This window comes from Drosophila tropicalis, unplaced genomic scaffold, assembly GCF_018151085.1.
Source record: "Drosophila tropicalis isolate 14030-0801.00 unplaced genomic scaffold, ASM1815108v1 contig_158, whole genome shotgun sequence".
NCBI lineage: Eukaryota > Metazoa > Arthropoda > Insecta > Diptera > Drosophilidae > Drosophila > Drosophila tropicalis.
In genome coordinates, this window is record NW_027172602.1 from 1,172,880 (window position 1) to 1,195,967 (window position 23,088).

Sequence of the window (23,088 nt, forward strand, 5' to 3'; positions counted from 1 at the left end):
CGCGTAGATAATATACACCACAGGTGTGACCAAACTTTAGTCTTGGGTGGATTTTTTTTTTTTTTTTTTTTTGGATTTGGTTTTGTGGAGGTGGATAAGGAGTATAAAGAGGATTGGAAACCGGTGGCATTACTAGCATCATGTCCGATGATGATGCAGGCGTGCATAGGCTAGAGGGAACACAGGATCAAGAGGTTCGTGGAGGCCTAGTGATCAAAAAGATCAAAACCAGCCCTGGAACAAAAAGCAAAGGAGGCTTTTCTCCCTTACCTTCCCTGTTGGGCTTGGACAAGTTAGCTGCCAAACGGCGGGCTGAGAAGGAGCGGAGCGAACGTTTAATTTCATTTAAGGACAATGAGTATGATGATGCTGGAGCAGCTACACCTACCACATCGTCTGGCGCGCCGGAGGGGATCAGTGAGTTTGCTTTTAAGAAACCTGACACAAAAAGTTTCGAAAAACTAAGCCGACAGCTGCGAGAACACAAGGTTGAGACACCTTCACACACCGGTGGAGTTTCCGAGAAGGCGAGGGAGCGGCTGCGTGAGCATATCAAGCGCGACAGGGAGAGAGGCAAACAAACTCACAACGCAGTATCATCTAGCGGCTCCTCTTCGGAAAGTCGCAGTTGGGATCGAGATCGCGATAGAAAAAGAGATCGTGATAGAACACGCGACCGTGACCGTGATAGGCAGCGACGTCATCGCGATGCAGATCGGGAGGAACGTAATCGTGACCGTGATCGGTCTCGACATCGTAGCCATGATCGTGATAGAGATCGCTCCTTGTCAGTGCGCAGCGTTCATACACCTAGAGAGCCGGGTACTCCCGGTGGAAGTGGTGGCGGCATATCCAACAGCAGTTGGGATGACGACGAAACTGAGGATGGTCAACGCAAATCTGACTGGGATATGCCCACACCGCGGCGTCAAGGGGGCGGCAGTGATTGGTCAGTTAGGAGCAGCAGCCGATACAGCAACAGGAGTCGCCGGCACCATGCCGATGACAGTGCCCGACCCACGCCCGCTCATCGGTATAATCAATGGGCCCACGATCGAAAGCGAACGGGAGCTACACCTTGGAACGAAGGCGATGACGTCGAGTCCCGTGATCTTTGGGAGGAGGAACAGCGCCGTCTCGATCGCGAGTGGTACAACATCGATCAGGGCTATGACGATGAGAACAATCCGTTTTCTGGATCCAATTCCGATTATTTCCGCAAACGTGAAGAACAAATCGAACAGAAGCGTACAAAGCGTATTAGCGCTCAACAACGACAGAATAATCGAGACAATGAGCTATGGGAAAGGAATCGAATGCTTACCTCTGGTGTGGTCACCTCAATTAACGTAACGGATGATTTTGATGAGGAGGCTCTGGAACGGGTACATTTGCTGGTGCATCATATTATTCCCCCCTTTCTGGATGGCCGCATTGTATTCACCAAGCAGCCAGAACCAATGGTGCCCGTCAAAGATCCTACCTCTGACATGGCTCTGTTGGCCAGAAAGGGCAGCGCTTTGGTGAGGACCTATCGCGAGCAGAAAGAACGACGTAAGGCTCAAAAGAAGCACTGGGAACTTGGTGGAACCAAGCTGGGTAACATTATGGGCGTGCAAAGGTCTCAGGATGATGAAGATGCCCGCTTCGACAAGGACAAAGACACTGCCGACTACCGCAAGGATCAAAAATTTGCCGATCACATGCGAGATCAGGACTCCAGTGGCAAAAGCGAGTTCTCCCGCAAGAAAACCATTTCCGAGCAACGTCGCTTTTTGCCCGTATTCGCATCTCGCCAAGAGTTGCTCAATGTCATCAGAGAGAACTCGGTTATCATTATTGTAGGTGAAACGGGTAGCGGCAAAACGACACAATTGACCCAATATCTACACGAAGATGGCTACAGTAAGCGTGGAATGATTGGTTGCACGCAGCCACGTCGTGTGGCCGCCATGTCGGTGGCGAAACGTGTCTCTGATGAAATGGACACACAACTGGGTGAGAGATATTCCTTCGTTCATATAAATCCCAAATGCCATTTCTAACCCATGTTATATTATTACTTTCAGGAGAGGATGTCGGCTATGCCATACGTTTTGAGGACTGCACTTCGGAGCGTACGGTTATTAAGTATATGACCGATGGTATTCTGTTGCGTGAAAGTCTTCGTGATCCTGATTTGGATAGCTATGCGGCCATCATTATGGATGAAGCTCACGAAAGATCTCTGTCAACTGATGTGCTCTTTGGTCTACTACGCGAGGTGAGTCAACCTATTTTGCAACCGTTCAATTTCTACATAAAATTGTTGTCTATTTTTCTGATAAAATATTTTAAATATTTATTTGTTAATTCCAAAATAGCTTTCTGCGAATTTTGGTTCTTGTTTACTTAAAATTGGTAGCTACAGTTAAAAGGTTTAAAATTAGATCTTGGTAAGGAGAACATCTCTTAAGGAGGTTCTTACCTGTTGCCAATATAGATGGTAGGATGCATAAAGATCGAAGTGGTTTGCTATGTGTCAGGCTCCGTTTTGGACACGCTCGAATACAAAGTACAGACTTTTCTTTAATAATCTTTAAATTAAAAAAAAGGACATAAATGTACTGGTATATCCATCTCCAGGATTACTAAGTTGGCGTTACTGTCCGCTGTGTGCGCCCAAGTGCTCTTGTCTTTATAAAAACGAGCGAGATAGCCTGCGTTTAACCATATAAAAGACTTTGATTTACATTTTTACGTAAAGATCATTAAAAATCAAGAACTTGATTTTACTTAAGATCAGGTTTAGCTGCTGTGAACTTAAATTCCATTTAGAAATCTTGGGTTGCCTTTGTTTTTTGTACCATGATTCTTGTTAAATAGTATGCTTTAGTTACTAATTGATTTTGATTATTCGATATGTCACGCCCTTTTTCTCATCAAACCCCTTAGCTTGATGTTTGTTTTGAAAAAAGACTGTTAGTTTTTTGTTGTTGTCGATTGTGGTAAACATTTAATAATAGGTAATATCAATATAAAGCATTTTACAAACGATTTTCATGTTTTAAATTTAACATTGCCAAAAGTTGTATATATATCATCTTGATATCGATTAAGTATAATAAATACATACAATATATATATATGCTTATATCATAAATTGCTTACGTATACTAAAAAAACAAAAGTCATTATCCATTTATGTATATAATATAATATAATATGTATATATATATATATATCGTGGGGCTTATAATATTAAACTTTATTGGTTATGTGTGGCTGTGTGATTTGTGTGTGTATGTGTGGGTGTGTGTGTAGGGTTTTGAGTCCTTTCCATGCATTGATTTTAAGCACCACGCGACAAGCATAAAAAATATGCACTTATCAATTGTCCGGTTTTTATTTTTATGTTTATAAATCTATTTTCTACCATTATCTCTCTGTATATATACGTGTAGAGAACTTAAATTTATACATATGGATGTAACAAGACATTTTAAATAATTTTCTTTGTTTCTGTACTTTTTAAATATATCTTGATCCTTAATTTTATACAGTTTATATGTACCTATGTATATACTGTATTAACTTTGGGGTCTTTGTTGGAATAACTTTGCAGAGATTGGGCAGAGGGATTTAGGGTTTATATCAAATATTTAAGTCGATCTAGAGGTCTTTCTTTAAGTCCTTTAATAAAAAAAAAAAAAGATTTTTATACATAGATGTGTGTAGATTGTAAATTTTGATAAATAATTTAGCTGCCAATGTCCAATATGAAATCAACAAATTGTTTGATACTACGCATTTCCTTGGGATCGGACTACTCTGCAAAGGTTTTTTTTATTATAAATCCCAGAATAGTTTGAGTACTCTCAATTTATTCTTACAATGAAAAAACAAAAACAAAAAAAAACTCGGGTGGGTATCTATATGTACGTATTTTAATAATAATTTTATGAAACAAAATGGGGGAAAAAAAAATAAACAAACAAATAGTAAATAAGTCTTTTTAAATTTCAGAGTGTGTGTGTCTGTCTCTCTCTCTGTGTGTGTGTGTGTGTGTGTGTGTATCTTTCCCTTCATCACTCTCCGTCATGTAATAGCAAATACAATAGTATTTATATAGATATACATATGTCTAATTCTATATATATTATGATATCATATTAATATATCGTAAATTTAGTTAAATTGACGGAGGTGTGTACAGGTCTGTGTGTGTGTGTGTACGTATGATAGTGTATGTCTTTGAGTGTGTGGATCTCCTACCAAATGAATTGCTGCTCATCTGATATCACTTAGTGGCACTTAATTAATACCATATATGTATGTATGTAGATAGATAGAAGATGGATGAATGTTTTTGTTTTTTTTTTTTCCTCTTAATAATTCGGCCAGAACAACAGTGACAACAAATTGAAAAGATATATAGTTAAAACAATGAACAATGGCAATAGATAGATAGATAGATAGATAATTAATCAAAAAGGAAAAACGTTTTATCTTAGTTACTTGGAGTGGGAATAGCTTTTTTGTCTATTATTTAGAACCAGCAACATGCCCGCATTCATGCCAACGCTGCCCCATTTCACGCACTCCGATATCTGTAAGATAGATTTACTTGTGAAAAGAAAAAAAAAAACACAACAAAACAGAAACGGAATAGATACTTATATATGTATGTGTGTACATATATCTCGAAATATTGCAAAATGATGAAGAGAGCGCAAAAAGAAATATTTTAGTATTAAACTAAAAACAACTAGGAAAGAAAAACAATATGACCAACAACAACGAAAACGAAACAACAAAAAAGTTAATACGAAATGATGGAGAAATTATAATAATGTGCAATTTTGGCTTAAACAATAATGACAAACAGAGTAAAGTAGAAGAGGAGAGCAGAGGGGAAAGATTGAGGTGGAGGAGGGGGAGCAATTAATGTAGCAGAAGCAAGAGGAGTGGCAGTAATTTTTTTTGAAGGTGATAGTGTGCAATTTGTTTTAAGATTTTCCACATTGTATATAGATGGCAATAGAGAAATATGATAAACAAGTTCATTCTCTCCCTCTCACTCTCTCTCTCGCTCTGTTTCTCTCACACATAGTCATTAGTCTTTCTCTCATTCTATCATCTCCATTTCTCTTTAGTAGTCTACCTTTGATTGTTTTTTTATTGTTAGAAAATTGGTCAGATTTGATCACATGATCGGATCTCAATATACAATGAAGTTTCTTTCAATATGAAAAACTAATACTAAAAATTTATAAGAATTAAGAGAGACCTAGAGACAGAGAGAAAGAGATTGATTAAGTTAGGATCAAAGGAAAAATTCAAAATTTCGAAACATGATGAAATGCATTTCAATATATTAACTTTTCACTGTTGTTTCTGTTTTTTGTTTCTTTTTTTTTTTTTTTTTTTGCATTTTTTGTTTTGTTTTGTTAAATTTAGCATATTCATTTTGATTGCACAGATTCAGTCGGGAGATACAATCACAAGATAATTTTTTAAACAATTTTGTGTGTGTGTGTGTGTGTGTGTGTGTGTGTAGTTGGTGCTATACTTAAACATATTAATGCATGTGGAGGCGAAAGGAATTGATAAATGTTGATATTTCTTTTACACATACATGTTTGTGTGTATGTGTGTATATATGAGGTGTGTGTATGTGTGTGTGGGGGGCGTGTGTGTATGTTGATTAAATCAATTAATCAAATGCAGCAGCACATGATTCGCACTCGTCGTTACCTGTCGCTTGCGAACATCCTGCTGACGACTACCATAACGACACCAATATACAAAATGCTTATTATTATTCCAAAGACTCTGTTTGGCCTTTCTTGCCAGGGATACCTATACGAATAAAGAAATGCGCAATAATGAATAATTCAAATTCGATATTTGATTCAATTATCCTTCTTTTTTTCGCACTCACCTGATTGCGTATATCCTTTTCGTTGTGTGGCATTTTCTCCTTGTCGGCAAAATTATTGATACGCAATTCCCATCCATGGCTCCATATATCGGCCAGTGACATTTTAATCAATTTGTATGTGCCATTTTCTCGTATTTTCACAGAAAATATCTCAATGGTATCGGGTTTTGGTTTGTTGTCTAAAATTGAACCAACAACAAGGGGAAACAAAACAAGTTGGAAGAACGAATCAATTAATAGTTGTATCAATTTCAGGCAATTATTTAGACAACAGGTGGCTCTCCTTTCCTCAATGTTATGTACAAGCTATATATTTCAATTTAAGCATGTTTAAAAGCATATAGAGTATGTAATGTATATCATTCAGTTCATTGCCAAATTGCAATATTTAATAGTATTAGCACAAGAAAAAGCAAATTCTAATTAGATCTAATTTGTGGGCAAAATGTATAACACTTCTTTTTTGAGGATAAAACTAAATCTGATTAATAAGATGGTCCAAATCCAATCTAGATCTTTCTAGGAATATCTTGATTTGAAAGTCGGATAGTCGAAATTGTCATTAGAAGAATCATCATCATAAAGACATTTTAAACTTTTGTAAATTTTACACAATAAATTAATTTCTAAGCAAAATCGTTATCATCCAACATTTTTAAATGTCAGTTTTGTTAGTAGTAAAAAAAAAACTCACTTTTTGTCAGACAAAACTCTTATCCGAACAAACGGATAATTGGAATCTGAAATATATAGTATATACATAAATATATATATATTTCCAATGCATATTAACAAAATGGAAAATAAAAAGGCTTAACTTAATTTGCTTTGAAAAAAGAATGTCCGTACAATTATGAAGCTGACTGTAGATGTCATAGTGTCAGCATTAACTTTTAGTTTCTCGATTGCCTCAATTTATCTTTTGTTTTTAAAGATAATTGCATTACATTAAAGTTAAGTAAAGGGTATTAAAAGCAAGTGTGTAGATATTTTTGTTTGTTCTTTAAATGCTTTACACCTTATGTCAGCAATTAAATAATCGTTGTGCGCTGATAATGTGTATATGTATGCCTGTATAAAGGGCGTGGGAAATTGACCACGACTATGTGTACATATGTACAAACATATATACAAACATACACTACATACACATATGGACACATACATATGTATGTATATATTTAATATGGAGGATAAAAGTGCACTTGCAGTGAACTCATCATTATCATAAATTACATTCTCAGTCTCAGTCTCGGCTCACAGATTGATTGCGGATGATGATGATGATGATTGTCCATTATCTTGTCTTTGTCTGTGGTTTGGGTTAATGAACGGAATGTCACCTGGTTTTTATTGGTAGTATGGGGGGATAAGGCATTTTCAATTGTTTGCATAATATCAAAAAAATGGATAAGGTATATTTAAAATGATTGCTTATCGCTTCACGAGTGCAATGAAAAACATGATGTAAAATGTTGTACATACGTGACATTGTGCGAAAAATGGCAAATATCTTTTTTAAGCACGCATGCGCATAGCTTAGAGCAATCTACATACATACATATACATATATGTACATACATACATATGTATCTACCATGTAGTTGTCTAGGATAAAAAAAAAACGAAACAAACCCTAATCCAATTTAATTATTGATTGGAAACGCCGTCTCTCTTTCTTTTATAGAAGAATTACAATCGGAATTTGCTTATCATACAGACTGTCTGTGTTTGTGTGGGTGTGTATGTGCCAATTGGATGCATATACATACATACATATGTATATGCATGTGTGTGTGCATCTCTGTAATAATTCCTGCACGTGTGGTGGGTTATTGGCCGCCGCACGAGATGTCGGTGCCGTCGCCTCTGCCTCTCTCTCAATGTGGTGAATATGCAAACAAAAATAATACAACTTGTAAAATTTTTACCGCACACCCACCACAGCAAACACACACACAGAATGTCGCACCTCTTCTATATGTTTTGTTTTTTTCAAATTCCCTGATGCATAAAACATTTTTGATATTTTCAACTAGAGGTGTGGAAACAAAGGAAAAAAAATAACAAATCAAAAAGCCCCATTAACTTAAGACGTGCCGTTATTTTTTATACCCTTGTAAAACTTTTTGCTACACTCTTTTACCCCACCTGCAAATATCGGAATTCATATTTTGCCAAAATAAATTGTCGTAAAAACTAGTGGAAAAGTAATTTTATGCAATTTGCAAAGTTTCCATGACAGGTTGTGATATAGTAAACTGATTTTGACCAAATACATATGTATGTATGTAGCTGATTCAATAATATAACCATATTTTAGAGATAATCGAAGGAGAAATCCTTTTTTTTAACAGTTCTTATCGTACCAGTGATATACATATGTATGTACATATGTACATTGTAAAGCTAAATCCTAAAATGTACACCCATGATGAATATAATAGGTACACCCTTTAAAATTTAATTTAAATTAGCACAACTTTTTTTCTATTACCTTAATCACCAAAATTTAAATGCACATTTGTTTATTGAACATTTGTGTATTGTTTACCTTAATTTGGAAATGAAAAGTTATTTTATTCAAAAGTTACAACAAAAATATGAAATTTCAGAATTTCGTGCTTGATGAAAATAATAGGTACACTTTAATTGACTAAGTTTTATTTTTTTTTTTTTGGTTTTGAAATCACTGAAAATCTATTTTTGTTTCATTATCTGATTAATATGGAATGTATCCACCTTAATTTTACCGTTACTTTTCTCATCCGACTGGGAATACTCTTAATCAAAGCTTGGCAGGACTCTATCGAAGTCTTCTTCGACGCACTCCCACAATTGTCGGTTGTTGCCACTTTTTTCTGTTCGAGACTGATCCTATAGCTCACCCCACAAGTTATCGATGAGATTCAGATCCGGAGACTAACTGGGTCAAGAGAAAACCACTCCTAACCTAAGAAATTCGGACACTTTCGAGTCCTTGAGAGCCATTGGATCCAAAATGGACAATGATATTAATGTTTTTCCAATTAGGATATGACTACAAATGGCTAATCTATCAGTTCGTATCGCAAGAAGGGTTCCTTTGATGCGAACCAAAGATTTGATCATATAGCAAAGATTTCTTAACGACTACTTCACATGGGCAGCATCTGAAGTTCAAAAAAACCGGCCTAATATCCTTCTTAGCAACGAAACTAAAATTTATCTTTTCGGAAATGACTGTTCCTAACATTTAAGGCGCCCTATAACCAAAAACTTTGATCACCGCTACAGTGGTGCATGGTGTTAAAAATATTATAGTGTGGGGTTGTTTGTCTTGGTCAGAACACTATCCAATATTCCTAGTATCTGACATGATGGGAGCAGCTGACTATAGGGATGTCCTGGAAAATATTATGCTAGCATATTTAGAGGAAAAAAAGTCCCTGTGGTGGGTTTATCAACAGGATAACGACGTAAAACACACCTCAAAAATTTTAAAAACTTGGTTAGAGGTCAATATAGTGGTCGCTCTTACCTAGCCCACTTAGTCTCCGGATCTGAATCTCATCGATAACTTGTGGGGTGAGCTATAGGATCAGTCTCGAACAGAAAAAAGTGGCAACAACCGACAATTGTGGGAGTGCGTCGAAGAAGACTTCGATAGAGTCCTGCCAAGCTTTGATTAAGAGTATTCCCAGTCGGATGAGAAAAGTAACGGTAAAATTAAGGTGGATACATTCCATATTAATCAGATAATGAAACAAAAATAGATTTTCAGTGATTTCAAAACCAAAAAAAAAAAATAAAACTTAGTCAATTAAAGTGTACCTATTATTTTCATCAAGCACGAAATTCTGAAATTTCATATTTTTTGTTGTAACTTTTGAATAAAATAATTTTTCTTTTCCAAATTATGGTAAACAATACACAAATGTTCAATAAACAAATGTGCATTTAAATTTTGGTGATTAAGGTAAAAGAAAAAAAGTTGTGCTAATTTAAAGTCAAAAAAATTAATTTTAAGGGGTGTACCTATTATATTCATCATGGGTGTATGTTCATATACATATGTACATATGTATGTACATACATATGTACATAGTCAGCCAATTTCATCACCATAACTGTGCACTTTAAAAAGGCGTTTGAAATATTGCTATATCAGCTTGTTTTGACGTGCTGATCATGAATAAATATGGTCTAATATGGATTCATTCTAGGCTTTGTTTATGTATTTTTGATTCAAAATGAATATACCCCTTCTTATTGTTAGTGCAAGGGTATAAAGAAAAATATTCAATTGCAATTTTGCAATTTAAGTTCATACAGTATCTTATCGATAATGTATTTATGATATTTGATGCATTATATAGATAATTATTATAAGTTTTACAAGATTTGTGAGCTTTTTTTATAAGGCAGGCAAATCCTTGCCACTAATATGGCCCAAATGCCAGTTACTATAATTTTTGTTTGAGCTTATGCGCACGCACAAAATTACTGTGGAATGTTCTAGCAGCTGTCGGCGCAGCATTGTGAATGGTGGTCGGTGGTCGTGCTTATTTACTCGTAGTCGTCGTCGCGCCGCACCGCATCGAATGTATGTATGTATTTGTATTTGTATATGTATATGTATGTATGAATGTATGTATTTCGGTCTGGAGTCAACGTCAACGTCAACTCTGGGCTGCGCGGGTTGCCCGCTTGCTGCTCTGCGCAGTTGACAATGTTTCTTGTTGTTGTTGTTGCTTTTTCGATTAGATAAAAGAATTATGCCCTTGTACGTACATATACAAATGTATGTAGTATGTACATATGTACATTTATTTGTTGTTGCTTATTGAATGACATTTTGAAATTCCACTACACACACTATACTCTACATTTATTGACCAAAACCCGTGAGATTAGCCTACTCTGACGTCTCTCTCCAAGTTTGATTAATCATCAAAAGTGAACAACGAAATTGCCTACTTCGATATACTTAAAGATTATGATTGATAGGGTGCGGAAGAAAGGGATGTGGGATGGGAATGGGGATGAGGATGGGTGGGTATACAAATGAATGAAAAATTTGTTATTTACTACTCACCTTTGGCCACTTTGCACAGGACAATGCCATACCATGACGCCACAGGCGTTTCATTTTCATCCTGCGTTTCCAGGAAACTGATGCTAGTGCTGCCATTGCGGGGTATCACTAATGTTAATGGAGCTTGTTGGACTGCTGCCGATGCCGACACTGGACAAGGACAATCAATGTCCAATTCTAAGGAGTCGGCATCACTTGCAGCGGCTGCAGCAGTTGCTGCGGCAGCAGTGGCAGCCGCTGCTGCAGCACTATTACGTACTTCAACAATAAATCCACATTCGACAACCGCACAAAAGATTCGTTGTTCCTCTGCCTTGAACCATTTGGATTCACGAAGTTTTTGAACAGCCACACTGCTACCGAAAGTGGTACTGACAACTCCTCCCGCACCTCCAACACCGCCACCGGCTTTGTGGTGGTGTTGGTGGTGGTATTGCTGCAACTGTGGTGGCCAATTGGAGGTGGGAGAACTGGGTGCCGACTGTGAGTATCCGCCACCGGCGGCAATGGCTGATGCTGATGGGGGAGTCGCTGGTGTGGCTTGACTATTGTGACCCTGCAAGGGCCACCATTTTAGGGAGCTAACAAAACTGTTGGACCGATTCATGGCGGTGGGCGTGGGCGCCCTAAACTTTCACTTGCAAGTGCACTTTTCCGCGCGAGATTTTCGTTTGCCGTTGCTGTTGATTTTGCTTTTATCGTTGCCGTTGTCGTTGCCCGTTGCACACAACTTGCACTCTGCTTTGTGGTGTAATTTTGATTCTTTGTTTTGCTTTTATATTCGCACACTATGTGCTAGGCTTGATTTTTGGGAACTGTGCTACGAAATTGAAAACTGTGCTAGCTGATTTTCGGTACTGTGCTAGCTGATTTTCGGTACTGTGCTACGCGAAAACATAAACTGTGCTAGCCTGTTTTTTGGAACTGTGCTACGAGTTTTGAGTTCGCTAACAGAATTCCAATTTTTCTGTTCAATAACATTTACCACGAGCTGTTAACTAACATTACGTTTTTGAGACTGCTAAATAAATCCATTAGTGTTGCCAGAGTTTTAGAAACGCTTTAAATTAAGTCTACACAACACTCAAGGACGATATTATTTATTTTTGCTTCAGCAACATTGGCAGTTGGCGCCCGCTTCAAAGTCGGATTGAATCTGATTATTTCAGTTTCGCGTTTGCCCGTTAACAGTTTGGTCAGGCAGTTTACATTCGAGTCTGTTATAAAAGCTCATTCGTGAGTCTGTTAATAACATTGCCAAAGCCGGTTTGTTCGCTGCTCCGAGTTCTTTTTACGTTCTTAATTAAACAGCCCTGTTAAATGCTAAACTTTACGATAAAACTCCAAATTAGACATTCGGTTGGGACTGCACATTGGGCCAGAAATAATAGAAAATTTAATTGAAAATATATAATTCTGAATTTCCATATTAAAATTGATCATAAAACATTTTTATTTCATAAACTAATTAACTGTTATCCAATTAATCTATATTTCATTACACAGTGGATCGGGATTAAATGCACTTATCACATTCACCTTAGTGGCTTAATTGCTCATTTAATAGTATTCAAATGTTGATGTTTATATGCTTAATTAAGTCCGATATATACATTCAATTGTACATTTATGGGTATCAGTATGTCTGTACGTGAATAGTAAACCAAAACATGTACTCGCTCTCAGAGTAAATGCGGTTTTTGAATGTATTCATGCAGATTATTTATAATACATTCATGTATACATACATATGTATGTATATCAGCAAATCGTATTGTTGATACTTCATTTTTGTACGATAAAAGCCTGGGTTGATCCACATATGTACATACATATATGATGGACTAAATTGAAAACAAATTATTTATCCATTTTCCATAATGATTGTGCTAATAAATAGCTATTGATGATCGATCACATGCGATGAATAAATCTGAATTTTTAAGCGTGTGTGTGTGTGTGTGTGTGTGTGTGTGTGAGGGGGGTGCGCGTGTACTTGTTTGTATATCAATATTATAATACCCAAATGATTGTTGTAAAAGATTTGCTTACTTTGGCAAAGACGTAAACAATCTCCGATATCAAAAAAATATATACATATGTACATATGTATAGACTTTCATCATATTACATATTCTTAATCAGCATGATTGGAGTTTCTACAGTTGTATACGCTTTTGTGTATAAACAATGAATGACTGAAAATCGGACAACCGTATGATAAGTGTTTATTACTTGCTTGTATTTCAAGTTATCGTTAGCAAATCTATTCCCTTTTATTGAATCTGATATGTCTACCTTAAGTACAAATAATTATAATATAAATAAGAGGCGAACTTGAGCCTGGGAAAGATAAGCACTTTAATGCAATATTTATAAAACAAAAATATTAATAAGCATTTTGTAATATCAAATTCGGGCAAGGTTTTTTTGTTTAGCTTATTTAGTCAAATATTGACTTACATTTTTCGATTAGAATACCGTTTTAACTAAAAATCATTTCAGAAACGTGTGAGAAGCCATTCAAAATGCTTTTTAAATTTTATTTTATATATCTTTATAACAATGCAAATAACACAAAACTTAGCAAACAAAAAAAAAAATTGCGTATACGCCACTCTGGATATGCCCATATAAAAAGTATACGCCACGTAATCTTAACAGGTGGAAAAAAATAGAATCATTTTTGTAATTAACAATAAGTAATCTCAGAGGGCTTTAATAATAAAAAAAAATAAATATTAACAGAAACTAATTGTTGAAAAAACATAATTAAAATGAAACAAATCTTTAATCTTAAATATCAATTTATTGATCCAACTTTTTGTCGTTGCTTTCTGGCAAACACTTACAATTAGAGCCATAGAAAGTTGAAGGTTATTATCAAAGTTGTTTATTTTCCATATATGTAAATGGGAAACTAGAAAAGAAAACAAAAAACTTTTCCTCTCTCAAGTGTGTGTGGGTGTGGGTGTTTGTGTGTGCAGTATAATGAAAAGCAGTAATATTAGTAGTAACTACTGTTTTCTTTTCGGTGCAATATAAAGTGACCTATTATATTGCATCAGCTTGAAACTGGGCCACTCAATGCAATGCAATGCAATGCAAAAAAGTTAATAATCGTATGTACTACGATTGCACTTAATGCACATTTGTCTACATACATACATATATATGTACATACAGAAACCACTTGGACATCCATGACCGGTTATTACAAATGATTCGAATCGTCCTTGTCCACCATATTTCCAACTCTAGAGAGGGCATTTTCAAATCGGTTTCATTTATTGAATATGGTTTCGAGTTTGTTTGTTTATTTTTTTTTTTACAGTCGTCGTTGTTTTTGCTGTTGTTGTTGTTGTCGACGTCAGCTAAAAATAGCTTTTGCAAGTTTTTGTGTTTGTTAAGTTTGTTGTTGTTGTTGTTATTGTTTTTTCTCCATATCTATTTATAGTTTAACCTTGACTGAATACTAAACACGAGAATGTGCCGAGAGAGTAACCGACTTCAACAACAACAACTGTCACAACAAAAAAAAACTTACACTATAGGCCATAATGCTCTTAGCCATAGTGATATATTGATAAAATTTTTGTCGTTTTTGACTGAAATTATTGAGAAAAATGGGTAAAAAACAAGCCTGAGCAATAGTAAGAGCTTTTGTCTTTCAGAAATATGTCTAATTCTTATTGATAATTGTTTAAAATCAAACATTTTTCGATAAGTCGAAATTGACGACAAGCTGATAACAAAGATTTTTAAAGTTTAAGAGGGTCTTACCCTGGAAAAGATTAATCCAATTGGCTTAAAATTCTTCAGGCAATGAACATGCACAAAAATCAATCGATTCTAATTGCATATAATCCTTTAAGAGCTGCTTTGCATTCTTTTTTCTACTTTCAGAATATGTGCTCCTCTATAGACTTAGCTATAATACAACAGTCTTATATCCATATGTGTGTGTGTGGACTTGGGTGTAATTTGATTAATTTGCATTACAAGTTGTGTAATGCAATTAGCAGCGCGGACCGGTGTTCAAACAACCAATAATTCCATAATTAAAAAAACATGCAGTTACACGCATAACAAGACGGGCTAGAAAGGTGCCAAATAAGCCAGAAATACATACCTATCTTCGGGCCCATTTATTCCATTTACGATATTAAATGTTTATTCTGTCTGTTGACGAGTTTCGATGGCCTATAATATATGTAGATACTTTTGATATATTGTGGCTAGAAGATGATCACGTATCACCCACCCACTCATATGGCTTTAAAAATGTTCTCTTAGTTAAATGTTCTGTCAACGTTGACAATGCGACAATAATTATTTGCTTATAACTTATGGCCAAGAATAAGGTATTGTTGTCGGTTGGCGCAACTGTTCAATGTTTGCTTCAGTTTTCTTACAATTAGTGTCTCTATCACTGTGTATGTGTGTGTGCGTGTGTGCCACCACCACCACCACCACCATGAAACGCCATTCATAGACAATCACTCGATAGCAGAATGCACGGCTTTTGCGGCCCAGTGGGTTGCATAAATTATGGCCAAAACTGGCTGTCGGCTGTGCTTAGGCACTGAGCTCCAACGGTTGACAAATGGAATATATATCGTCGTAGCTATCTACTTATTTACATACATAGATACTATGTACACATACATACATACATGTATGCATACATACATTTGTGTGCGTGTGAAAGAGTGTTTGGTTGAGTGTGATGTATCCGAAACTCGTTTTGTTTTTGACTTTGCATTGTAAGTCCATTTGACTTAAAGTCTTCGCTTTGCGGCTTTTACCGGCAAATGCCATTGCTATCTGGTAATAACCGGACTTTGTGCTCGGTTCTGAATATAGCGATCATTTCCTCCATGCCGATTGTTTGGTAGGCAATCACAGAAATAGTTAAAACATTCTTCAAGTTTATCGTCATAAATACACAAAAACGTACAAATATATAGAAATTCGTATATAGAGAAAGTCTAAAATATATGTATATCGAACAATGACATCAACAATACAATGTTAATCCAGTTGACTTCAGTTCAATACATCAAAAATGTATGTAATTTACTGCAAGGTACATCAATCTTACATACATACAGACAAGCCTGCATGGATATGTATTTATTTTCATATGAAATACATATTTACATACATACATATGTAGATATCTGTCATGTGCTACTGTGTTCATCTATTTTCAGATGCAGCCACTGTCTCTGCCGCAGCCTCAGTCACTGCCGCAGTCGCAGCGGCAGCGGCAGCTATCTTATGACAAAAACAACAATAAAATATGGAAGCAGTAAAAAAAAGGGGGGAAAAAATATAAAGAAAAGAATATGCAAAATATAATGTTCTATGATGAATACGAAGAGTGTGCGAATAGTTTGTCAGATACTTAATAATTATAATCTTCAGATTGGCAGCAATTGTAGTAAAAAACAGTTAGCCAAGTCCTAGACAATTGTTGATTTTTTACATGTTTAGCATTGACAATGTGTTATGATCATTGAGATTCTGGAGATTTTCAGAAAAGCTTTTGCAGGTTCTTAAAATATGGACATATTGATGATGTTTTTCTGTCATAGCTGTCACACCGTGCGTATACGTTATGGTTGAATAAATGATGGAGTGACTTTAGGCTTTTGGGCAACTTTAAAGCTTACCCACGTCTTTGTCCAATGAAAGCTACGTTCCTGTATCAAATGAATACAGTGGACATGGTGAAAGAGCGAGATAGCGTAATAAATTTATAGTTGTAGTAGTTCTTTTTGCCGATCTCATCACAAGGCGGAAGGACTTTATAACAGCTGTTGCAGAGTGTTTTTCAATGTGTATGCATGTACATTTGTTTGTACTTGTAATTTTGTTTTTGTTTTTTGCCGGTTTTGCAGTAGACTGTGAGTGAGGGAGATGATTAAAGAGAGAGGGAGAGAGCGCAAAAGAGGGAGAGAGAAGCTCAGTCTTTCTCATTTAGTCTTGCTCTTTCCCCCTGGCCCCTTCGTACAGTGTATTCACCTCAGTTGGGGCTATGCATGTGCTTTTACCCCTCTCACGCTCGGCCCACTCTTACTCTCTCTCTCACTCTTTGTTCGCCCTCACTTTTGCATGTTGTTTTTGCTTATAACTTGTTTGCCAGTGTTGTTGTTGTTGTTGGGTTTTTTATTTTGTCATTTCTTTTTGTCTTTTCCTTGCAAATATGCGGATAAAAACAAAATATGCAAAAAAAAATGTAAAACAAAAAGACGAAAGAAAAAAATGCAAAACAACAATCTTTGCCATTGTTTGCTAAAATATTTCTTGAATTTGTTGTCTTATATTTTTGTCGTTTTTCGTTTTGTTGTTTACATTTTCTCATTTGTTTTTGTAGTTTTGCCAAATATATATAAATGAAAGAAAAAAATAAATAAACACAACAGAAACCAAAACAAAAATCAACGATAACTTATTTTTGCATTAATGCCACACCTCCAGAAATGAAATGTTTTTGCACAGTGGGCCTAACTCACATTGTGCACTTGTGCACATTGTCCACAATCCCGCAATCAATTAAAGGATTTAGTGAAATGCACAATGCTAGTTAATAAATAATCCGCTACGAACGATAATGTTAAAAATTTATTGGAGCCTTAAAAATTGGATTCATGAAACGAATAAACACAATGCATACATATATATACAAATATGTATGTATGTATATATTTCGCCTTTCTTATCATATCGGTGCCCCTGTCTCAATTTGTTTTGGGAAAAAACTTTATTAAGGTTATAGTATCCTTCGATTTCTGTTCAATGACTTTGTTCGGCTGAAAGAAAATGCACCACACAGTTCATCAGTCTCGAATAATTCACACGGGACGCCCACCCTTCATGCTGCACTCAAGCATCCATAAATACATATGTACATATGTCCGCTTTATTGAGGCATGAGTAGGATAAATTGGCAAGCAAGAACTATATCATTTATCTGGGAAAATACATAATATTCTATATAAGAGGAAACATTTGTAACGATTTGTTCAGGTTCCGATTTCATCACGTTATTTTGCGTTATTTATGCAAATACATATAATGTATACGCACAGTGTGCCCATGTATTTTCGATGCTTATTATAACAATTTGAATGATTTTGGAAGTTAAATAAGTAACATATTTCAGCTATAACAAAAGAAATGCTAAAAGTATAATATAATTAATCTTCATATGTAGATTCTTATACGGAACTGGAAGGAGTATTTGGTAAATGTAGATCCTTAAAAACATGAGAAAATTAATAACAAGATTGAGATGGCATCCATCCAAGAATTCAACTCAAACTGTGGAGAATCTGAAGCTATCTACCACTATCAATTGATTATTGATAGTGATTTTTTATTTTGAATGTGTGTGAGAGGAAGTGCTAGGTCAATTGATTTTTATTTAAAGAATGATTTATGATTTATTATTGTGTGTTTTATAACAACAACAACAACACCAACAGTTTAAATTTTGTGCGAAAGTTATAAAATGCAGTGACTAAAGATCACAAGTTTAAACACATATCAGCTGATATTGGGTCTAATTCGCTTAAAGTCGTATAATACTTAATGGCAAGATTGCAGCCTATATAAATACATACATATATGTATATAATAAGTATATATAAACACCTATGTATGTATATACGCCCTATATCTATACCAATCTTTATTCTGATAACGAATAAACCAGGCCACTTGAGTTCGAAATATTTGAATGCAATTTCTTCTAGATTGTTTTGACTATAGAGTAATTAAATATAATATGTACGTAAATACAATCAATGGATGTGTGTGTTTGCGATTTCAATCAATATAGAACTATAGCAAAACCACTTCTTGGCCATCAAAAAAATAATTCAAAATGACAAACAGATACAATTTTTTCCTAGTTTTTGTTATGGTTGTTGTTTTTATTCGGTTTTTAGGCACTTGGCCAACAATTTTGTAGATGATAGCAATGCCACAAATTTTAGTACCTATATAAATAGTCTATAAATATTTCAGTATTTAACAATATCTTTTAAATAAAAAACAGAATATATATAGATAAAAGCATTGTCGCACACACACACATACACGTACACACACTATACCGTTAGAAATGTGATATTAATCCTGTCATCAGTCTGAATGACTTTTTTTGGCAATGTTTGCCCAACGATCTCTTTGCACACTCTTTCTGATTAAGGAAGATGACAAAATGTTTAAATATTATTTACTCTTTAAAAGATTATGAAGTTTGCAATGAACGAAAGGATAAAGTCTCCGATCACGTAAACATGAAATACGTATTCTCTTTTGATTGGGCAGAGTTTTTCCTGACTACCTCTGACTATGTAGATTAACGCAATGTTCTACTGCTTTTACTTTACTAACTAGAGGTTTATTTGTTTTCTTTCAAATTTATTAGAATCAATCTCCCATATTATCAAAAGCAAATCTAGGCCTGGTTAAACTTTATGACCTTAGCAGTCGAAGGGCTGAGGATAAGACATAATATCTGTTCTTGGACAGTGTTTTTTTGTGTCAAGGCATATAAAATTTGACCAGCTTATTGCGTACTTCAAGGAGCATAGTTCCCTTATTATACAGTTCTATATATGTAGATTCGCCATATTTCAAGTCTTGTGTTTGTGTAGTCTTGTGGGGGAGTGTATGGATTTCCTTTTTTATAAGGATCACTATGTGTTATATTTCTCAAAATGAAACTGCACAGGGTGGGTTTGTATGTGCGCCAAATTTCCACTCTCACTCTCTCTCTCTCTCTTTTTCTCCCACTCTTTGCTCGCCCTCACTTTTGCATGTTGCATGTTGTCTTATCCTTCGATTACTGCTTAAAACTAATTGTTTTATGTACATATTTTTGTTGAAATCTTACAGATTGTTGCACGACGACATGATCTGAAATTGATTGTTACATCGGCCACCATGGATTCGACAAAGTTTGCAACGTTCTTTGGAAATGTGCCGACATTTACTATACCGGGTCGTACCTTTCCTGTGGATGTGATGTTCAGTAAAAATGCATGCGAAGATTATGTTGAATCGGCGGTGAAGCAGGCCCTGCAAGTCCATTTGACGCCCAATGAGGGTGACATGCTAATCTTTATGCCCGGCCAGGAAGATATCGAAGTGACATGCGAGGTGCTCGAGGAGCGTTTGGCCGAAATCGATAATGCACCAGTATTAAGTATTTTGCCAATTTATTCGCAGTTGCCATCCGATTTGCAGGCGAAAATCTTTCAAAAATCCGGCGACGGTGTACGCAAATGTGTCGTGGCTACCAATATAGCGGAGACTTCACTGACCGTGGATGGCATTATATATGTTATCGATTCCGGTTATTGTAAGCTTAAAGTCTATAATCCTCGCATCGGTATGGATGCCCTGCAGATTTATCCGATTTCGCAGGCGAATGCCAATCAGAGATCAGGTCGAGCTGGCCGAACAGGTCCTGGTCAGGCATTTCGATTGTACACGCAACGTCAGTACAAGGACGAGCTGCTAGCTCTCACAGTGCCAGAAATACAGCGGACCAATTTGGCTAATACGGTTTTGCTATTAAAGTCATTGGGCGTTGTTGACCTTTTACACTTTCATTTCATGGATCCGCCACCGCAGGATAATATTCTGAATTCGTTATATCAGCTGTGGATTTTAGGAGCCTTGGATCATACTGGTGGGTTGACCACATTGGGTCGCCAAATGGCTGAATTTCCACTAGATCCGCCGCAATGCCAAATGCTTATAGTCGCTTGTCAAATGGAATGTAGCAGCGAGGTGCTTATTATAGGTAAGAACATACTCCTTTCTCCTAAGTAAACATCTTAATGATTTGGTTGGATTTCCCCCACTCTCTCTCTCTCTCTCTCTCTTTGCAGTTTCCATGTTGTCGGTGCCTTCAATTTTCTATCGGCCCAAAGGACGTGAGGAAGAGGCTGACGGGGTCCGTGAAAAATTCCAGGTGCCTGAATCCGATCATTTAACCTACCTCAATGTTTATTTACAATGGAAGCAGAATAGGTAAGAAATAGTTTATAGTTCTTATTTTTCTCCCAGGTACTGACTCCGCTGCTTCCATCAACAATAGTTACAGCTCCACTTGGTGCAACGAGCACTTCATACACATCAAAGCAATGCGCAAAGTTCGCGAAGTGCGCCAACAATTGAAGGACATTATGACACAGCAGAAGATGAATGTCAAGTCCTGCGGCACCGATTGGGATATTGTACGAAAGTGCATTTGCTCGGCCTACTTTTATCAGGCGGCTCGACTCAAAGGTATTGGCGAGTATGTCAATCTGCGTACAGGAATGCCGTGTCATCTGCATCCGACTTCCGCTCTCTTTGGCCTTGGAACCACACCCGACTATGTGGTCTATCATGAGTTGATCATGACGGCCAAAGAGTATATGCAATGTGCAACGGCTGTCGATGGCTATTGGCTGGCGGAATTGGGCCCCATGTTCTTTTCCGTTAAGGAGTCCGGTCGCAGTGGTCGGGGTAAGAAGAAACAAGCCGCCGAACATCTTAAAGAGATGGAGGAGCAAATGTTACAGGCCGAGCAGGAAATGATGGAGCGCAAACAGCAAGCAGCCCAACGGGAAGAACAATTGGCAGCCAAACAGGAGATTGCCACTCCTGGCAATGCCACGCCCCGACGAACCCCGGCAAGGATTGGACTCTAAACTGTTAACACATTTAAAGAGTATACATATACATATATATTTTTTAGTACATTAAGTAACACATTCATAATATGAGATTGAAAATGTTGTTTTATATTCCCCCAATAAATATCCTGTGTAAAGTGCTGCCAATTACTATCAAGAATATTGCCGGAAAATGGACGACTGCACCCCCATTGATTATACATTTGTCGTTATCCACAAGAGTGTAGTTATCACCGCAGCGACATTCACCCCACATGCATCTCATGGGATTCGGTGCCTGAAGTTGGATCTCCTGACCCTGTTCCTTCTGAGTTTTCATGGCATGCTGCTCCTGGCAATCGCTATCGTTGCGGCAGTAGGCACCAAAAAGTACAATGGGTCGACAAATTACATCCTTATTAGCAATTCCCTGGCTTTCCCCCTTAAGCTGTGCCGGCACTTGTCTTCTAGGATAATGCATAGCACGGCAAGCACAGCGATGGTCTTCTTCGCGACACTGTCCGGCGGCTCCTAAAGATAACTGGCATGTGAGATTATGGCTACAATTCTCTCCGTAGGCAGCACCCGCTATGCATTTGGTCATATTGCGATTGGGGACATAATCAATGGAGCAGTGGCACTTTGAAATGTTGGACATACAGACAGACGCTCCGAACGTTTCGCAAACCGTGTTGTTTAAGCACTTGACATCTGTAGGTGCAGCATAGGATTAGATGAAACTCACATTAAAAAAAACAGTTAAGCTTAATTACCTAAAACGGCTCGACAACGTTGTTGATGCGGCTCAAAGTTTGTCTTGCACAAGCAGCGGCTCTGATGGCAAACACTAAATGTCTCCGCCCTCTGGCATTGGCTATCCATTTCACAACGTCCATCCAATTCAACTTTCTCCGGCAGGCAGCGTCGTCGATCTACGCTAGGTATATATCCCTCGGCGCAGAAGCACTGCTTCTGCTGTTGTTCCACCTCGATGCATTCGGTATGCGGTTGTTTACAAGGACATGGCCCACCAACAATATTAGTCAGTGTCTGGGAATCTTCCATTGGACGGCAAGGCTCCTCCTCTTCAGTGTCACGTGCCGTGCAAATGCAAACGGAATTTCGACATTTTCCACGTTCCAATTTTGAGCAATGGTCATCTGTGGAGCAGGATAATTCCAGAAGTTCCATTGCCTTGCCACAAGTTGCCATTAGTAGTAGCAAAATAAAGCATTTATGTCGTGGAATGTGCATTTTTTTCTTCCACAAAAATATTTTCAACCTCTTTAAACTTCAACAATGCGGTTGCGCAACAGAATGCAATTTCCGTTAACCGTTAGAAAGCTTCTCATGTCGGCGTGACACGAGAACATTTCAAATTCACCCATCACTAGCAATAAGTT

General features: G+C 36.8%; 3 protein-coding genes across 3 annotated transcripts; 1 reads left to right on the forward strand and 2 right to left on the reverse strand.

The window, feature by feature from the left end:
* Positions 1 to 57: 57 nt before the first annotated feature.
* Prp16 (ATP-dependent RNA helicase l(1)G0007) lies at positions 58 to 21,853 on the forward strand. The gene is made up of 5 exons (XM_068303858.1): positions 58 to 1,998; positions 2,070 to 2,263; positions 19,914 to 20,826; positions 20,915 to 21,056; positions 21,124 to 21,853. Exons 1-5 carry the CDS (start codon positions 141 to 143, stop codon positions 21,719 to 21,721), a joined length of 3,705 nt encoding a protein of 1,234 aa, XP_068159959.1. The 5' UTR covers positions 58 to 140; the 3' UTR covers positions 21,722 to 21,853.
* On the reverse strand, positions 3,575 to 12,111 carry l(1)G0469 (lethal (1) G0469). Its single transcript, XM_068302669.1, has 4 exons — positions 11,001 to 12,111; positions 5,924 to 6,102; positions 5,737 to 5,841; positions 3,575 to 4,589 (listed from the first exon to the last, which is right to left on the reverse strand). Exons 1-4 carry the CDS (start codon positions 11,605 to 11,607, stop codon positions 4,494 to 4,496), a joined length of 987 nt encoding a protein of 328 aa, XP_068158770.1. The 5' UTR covers positions 11,608 to 12,111; the 3' UTR covers positions 3,575 to 4,493.
* LOC137587435 (multiple epidermal growth factor-like domains protein 11) lies at positions 21,734 to 23,011 on the reverse strand. The gene is made up of 2 exons (XM_068303860.1): positions 22,459 to 23,011; positions 21,734 to 22,396 (listed from the first exon to the last, which is right to left on the reverse strand). Exons 1-2 carry the CDS (start codon positions 22,937 to 22,939, stop codon positions 21,813 to 21,815), a joined length of 1,065 nt encoding a protein of 354 aa, XP_068159961.1. The 5' UTR covers positions 22,940 to 23,011; the 3' UTR covers positions 21,734 to 21,812.
* Positions 23,012 to 23,088: the final 77 nt, after the last annotated feature.

Bases quoted from the DNA above. Each gene is read 5' to 3' on its own strand.
- Prp16 (XM_068303858.1), top strand. From the start codon at position 141: ATGTCCGATGATGATGCAGGCGTGCATAGGCTAGAGGGAACACAGGAT. The intron at 2,264-19,913 runs GTGAGTCAACCT...GAAATCTTACAG, and splicing joins TCTTTGGTCTACTACGCGAG to ATTGTTGCACGACGACATGA. The intron at 20,827-20,914 runs GTAAGAACATAC...CTCTCTTTGCAG, and splicing joins CAGCGAGGTGCTTATTATAG to TTTCCATGTTGTCGGTGCCT.
- LOC137587435 (XM_068303860.1), bottom strand. From the start codon at position 22,939: ATGCACATTCCACGACATAAATGCTTTATTTTGCTACTACTAATGGCA. The intron at 22,397-22,458 runs GTAATTAAGCTT...CTGCACCTACAG, and splicing joins ACGTTGTCGAGCCGTTTTAG to ATGTCAAGTGCTTAAACAAC.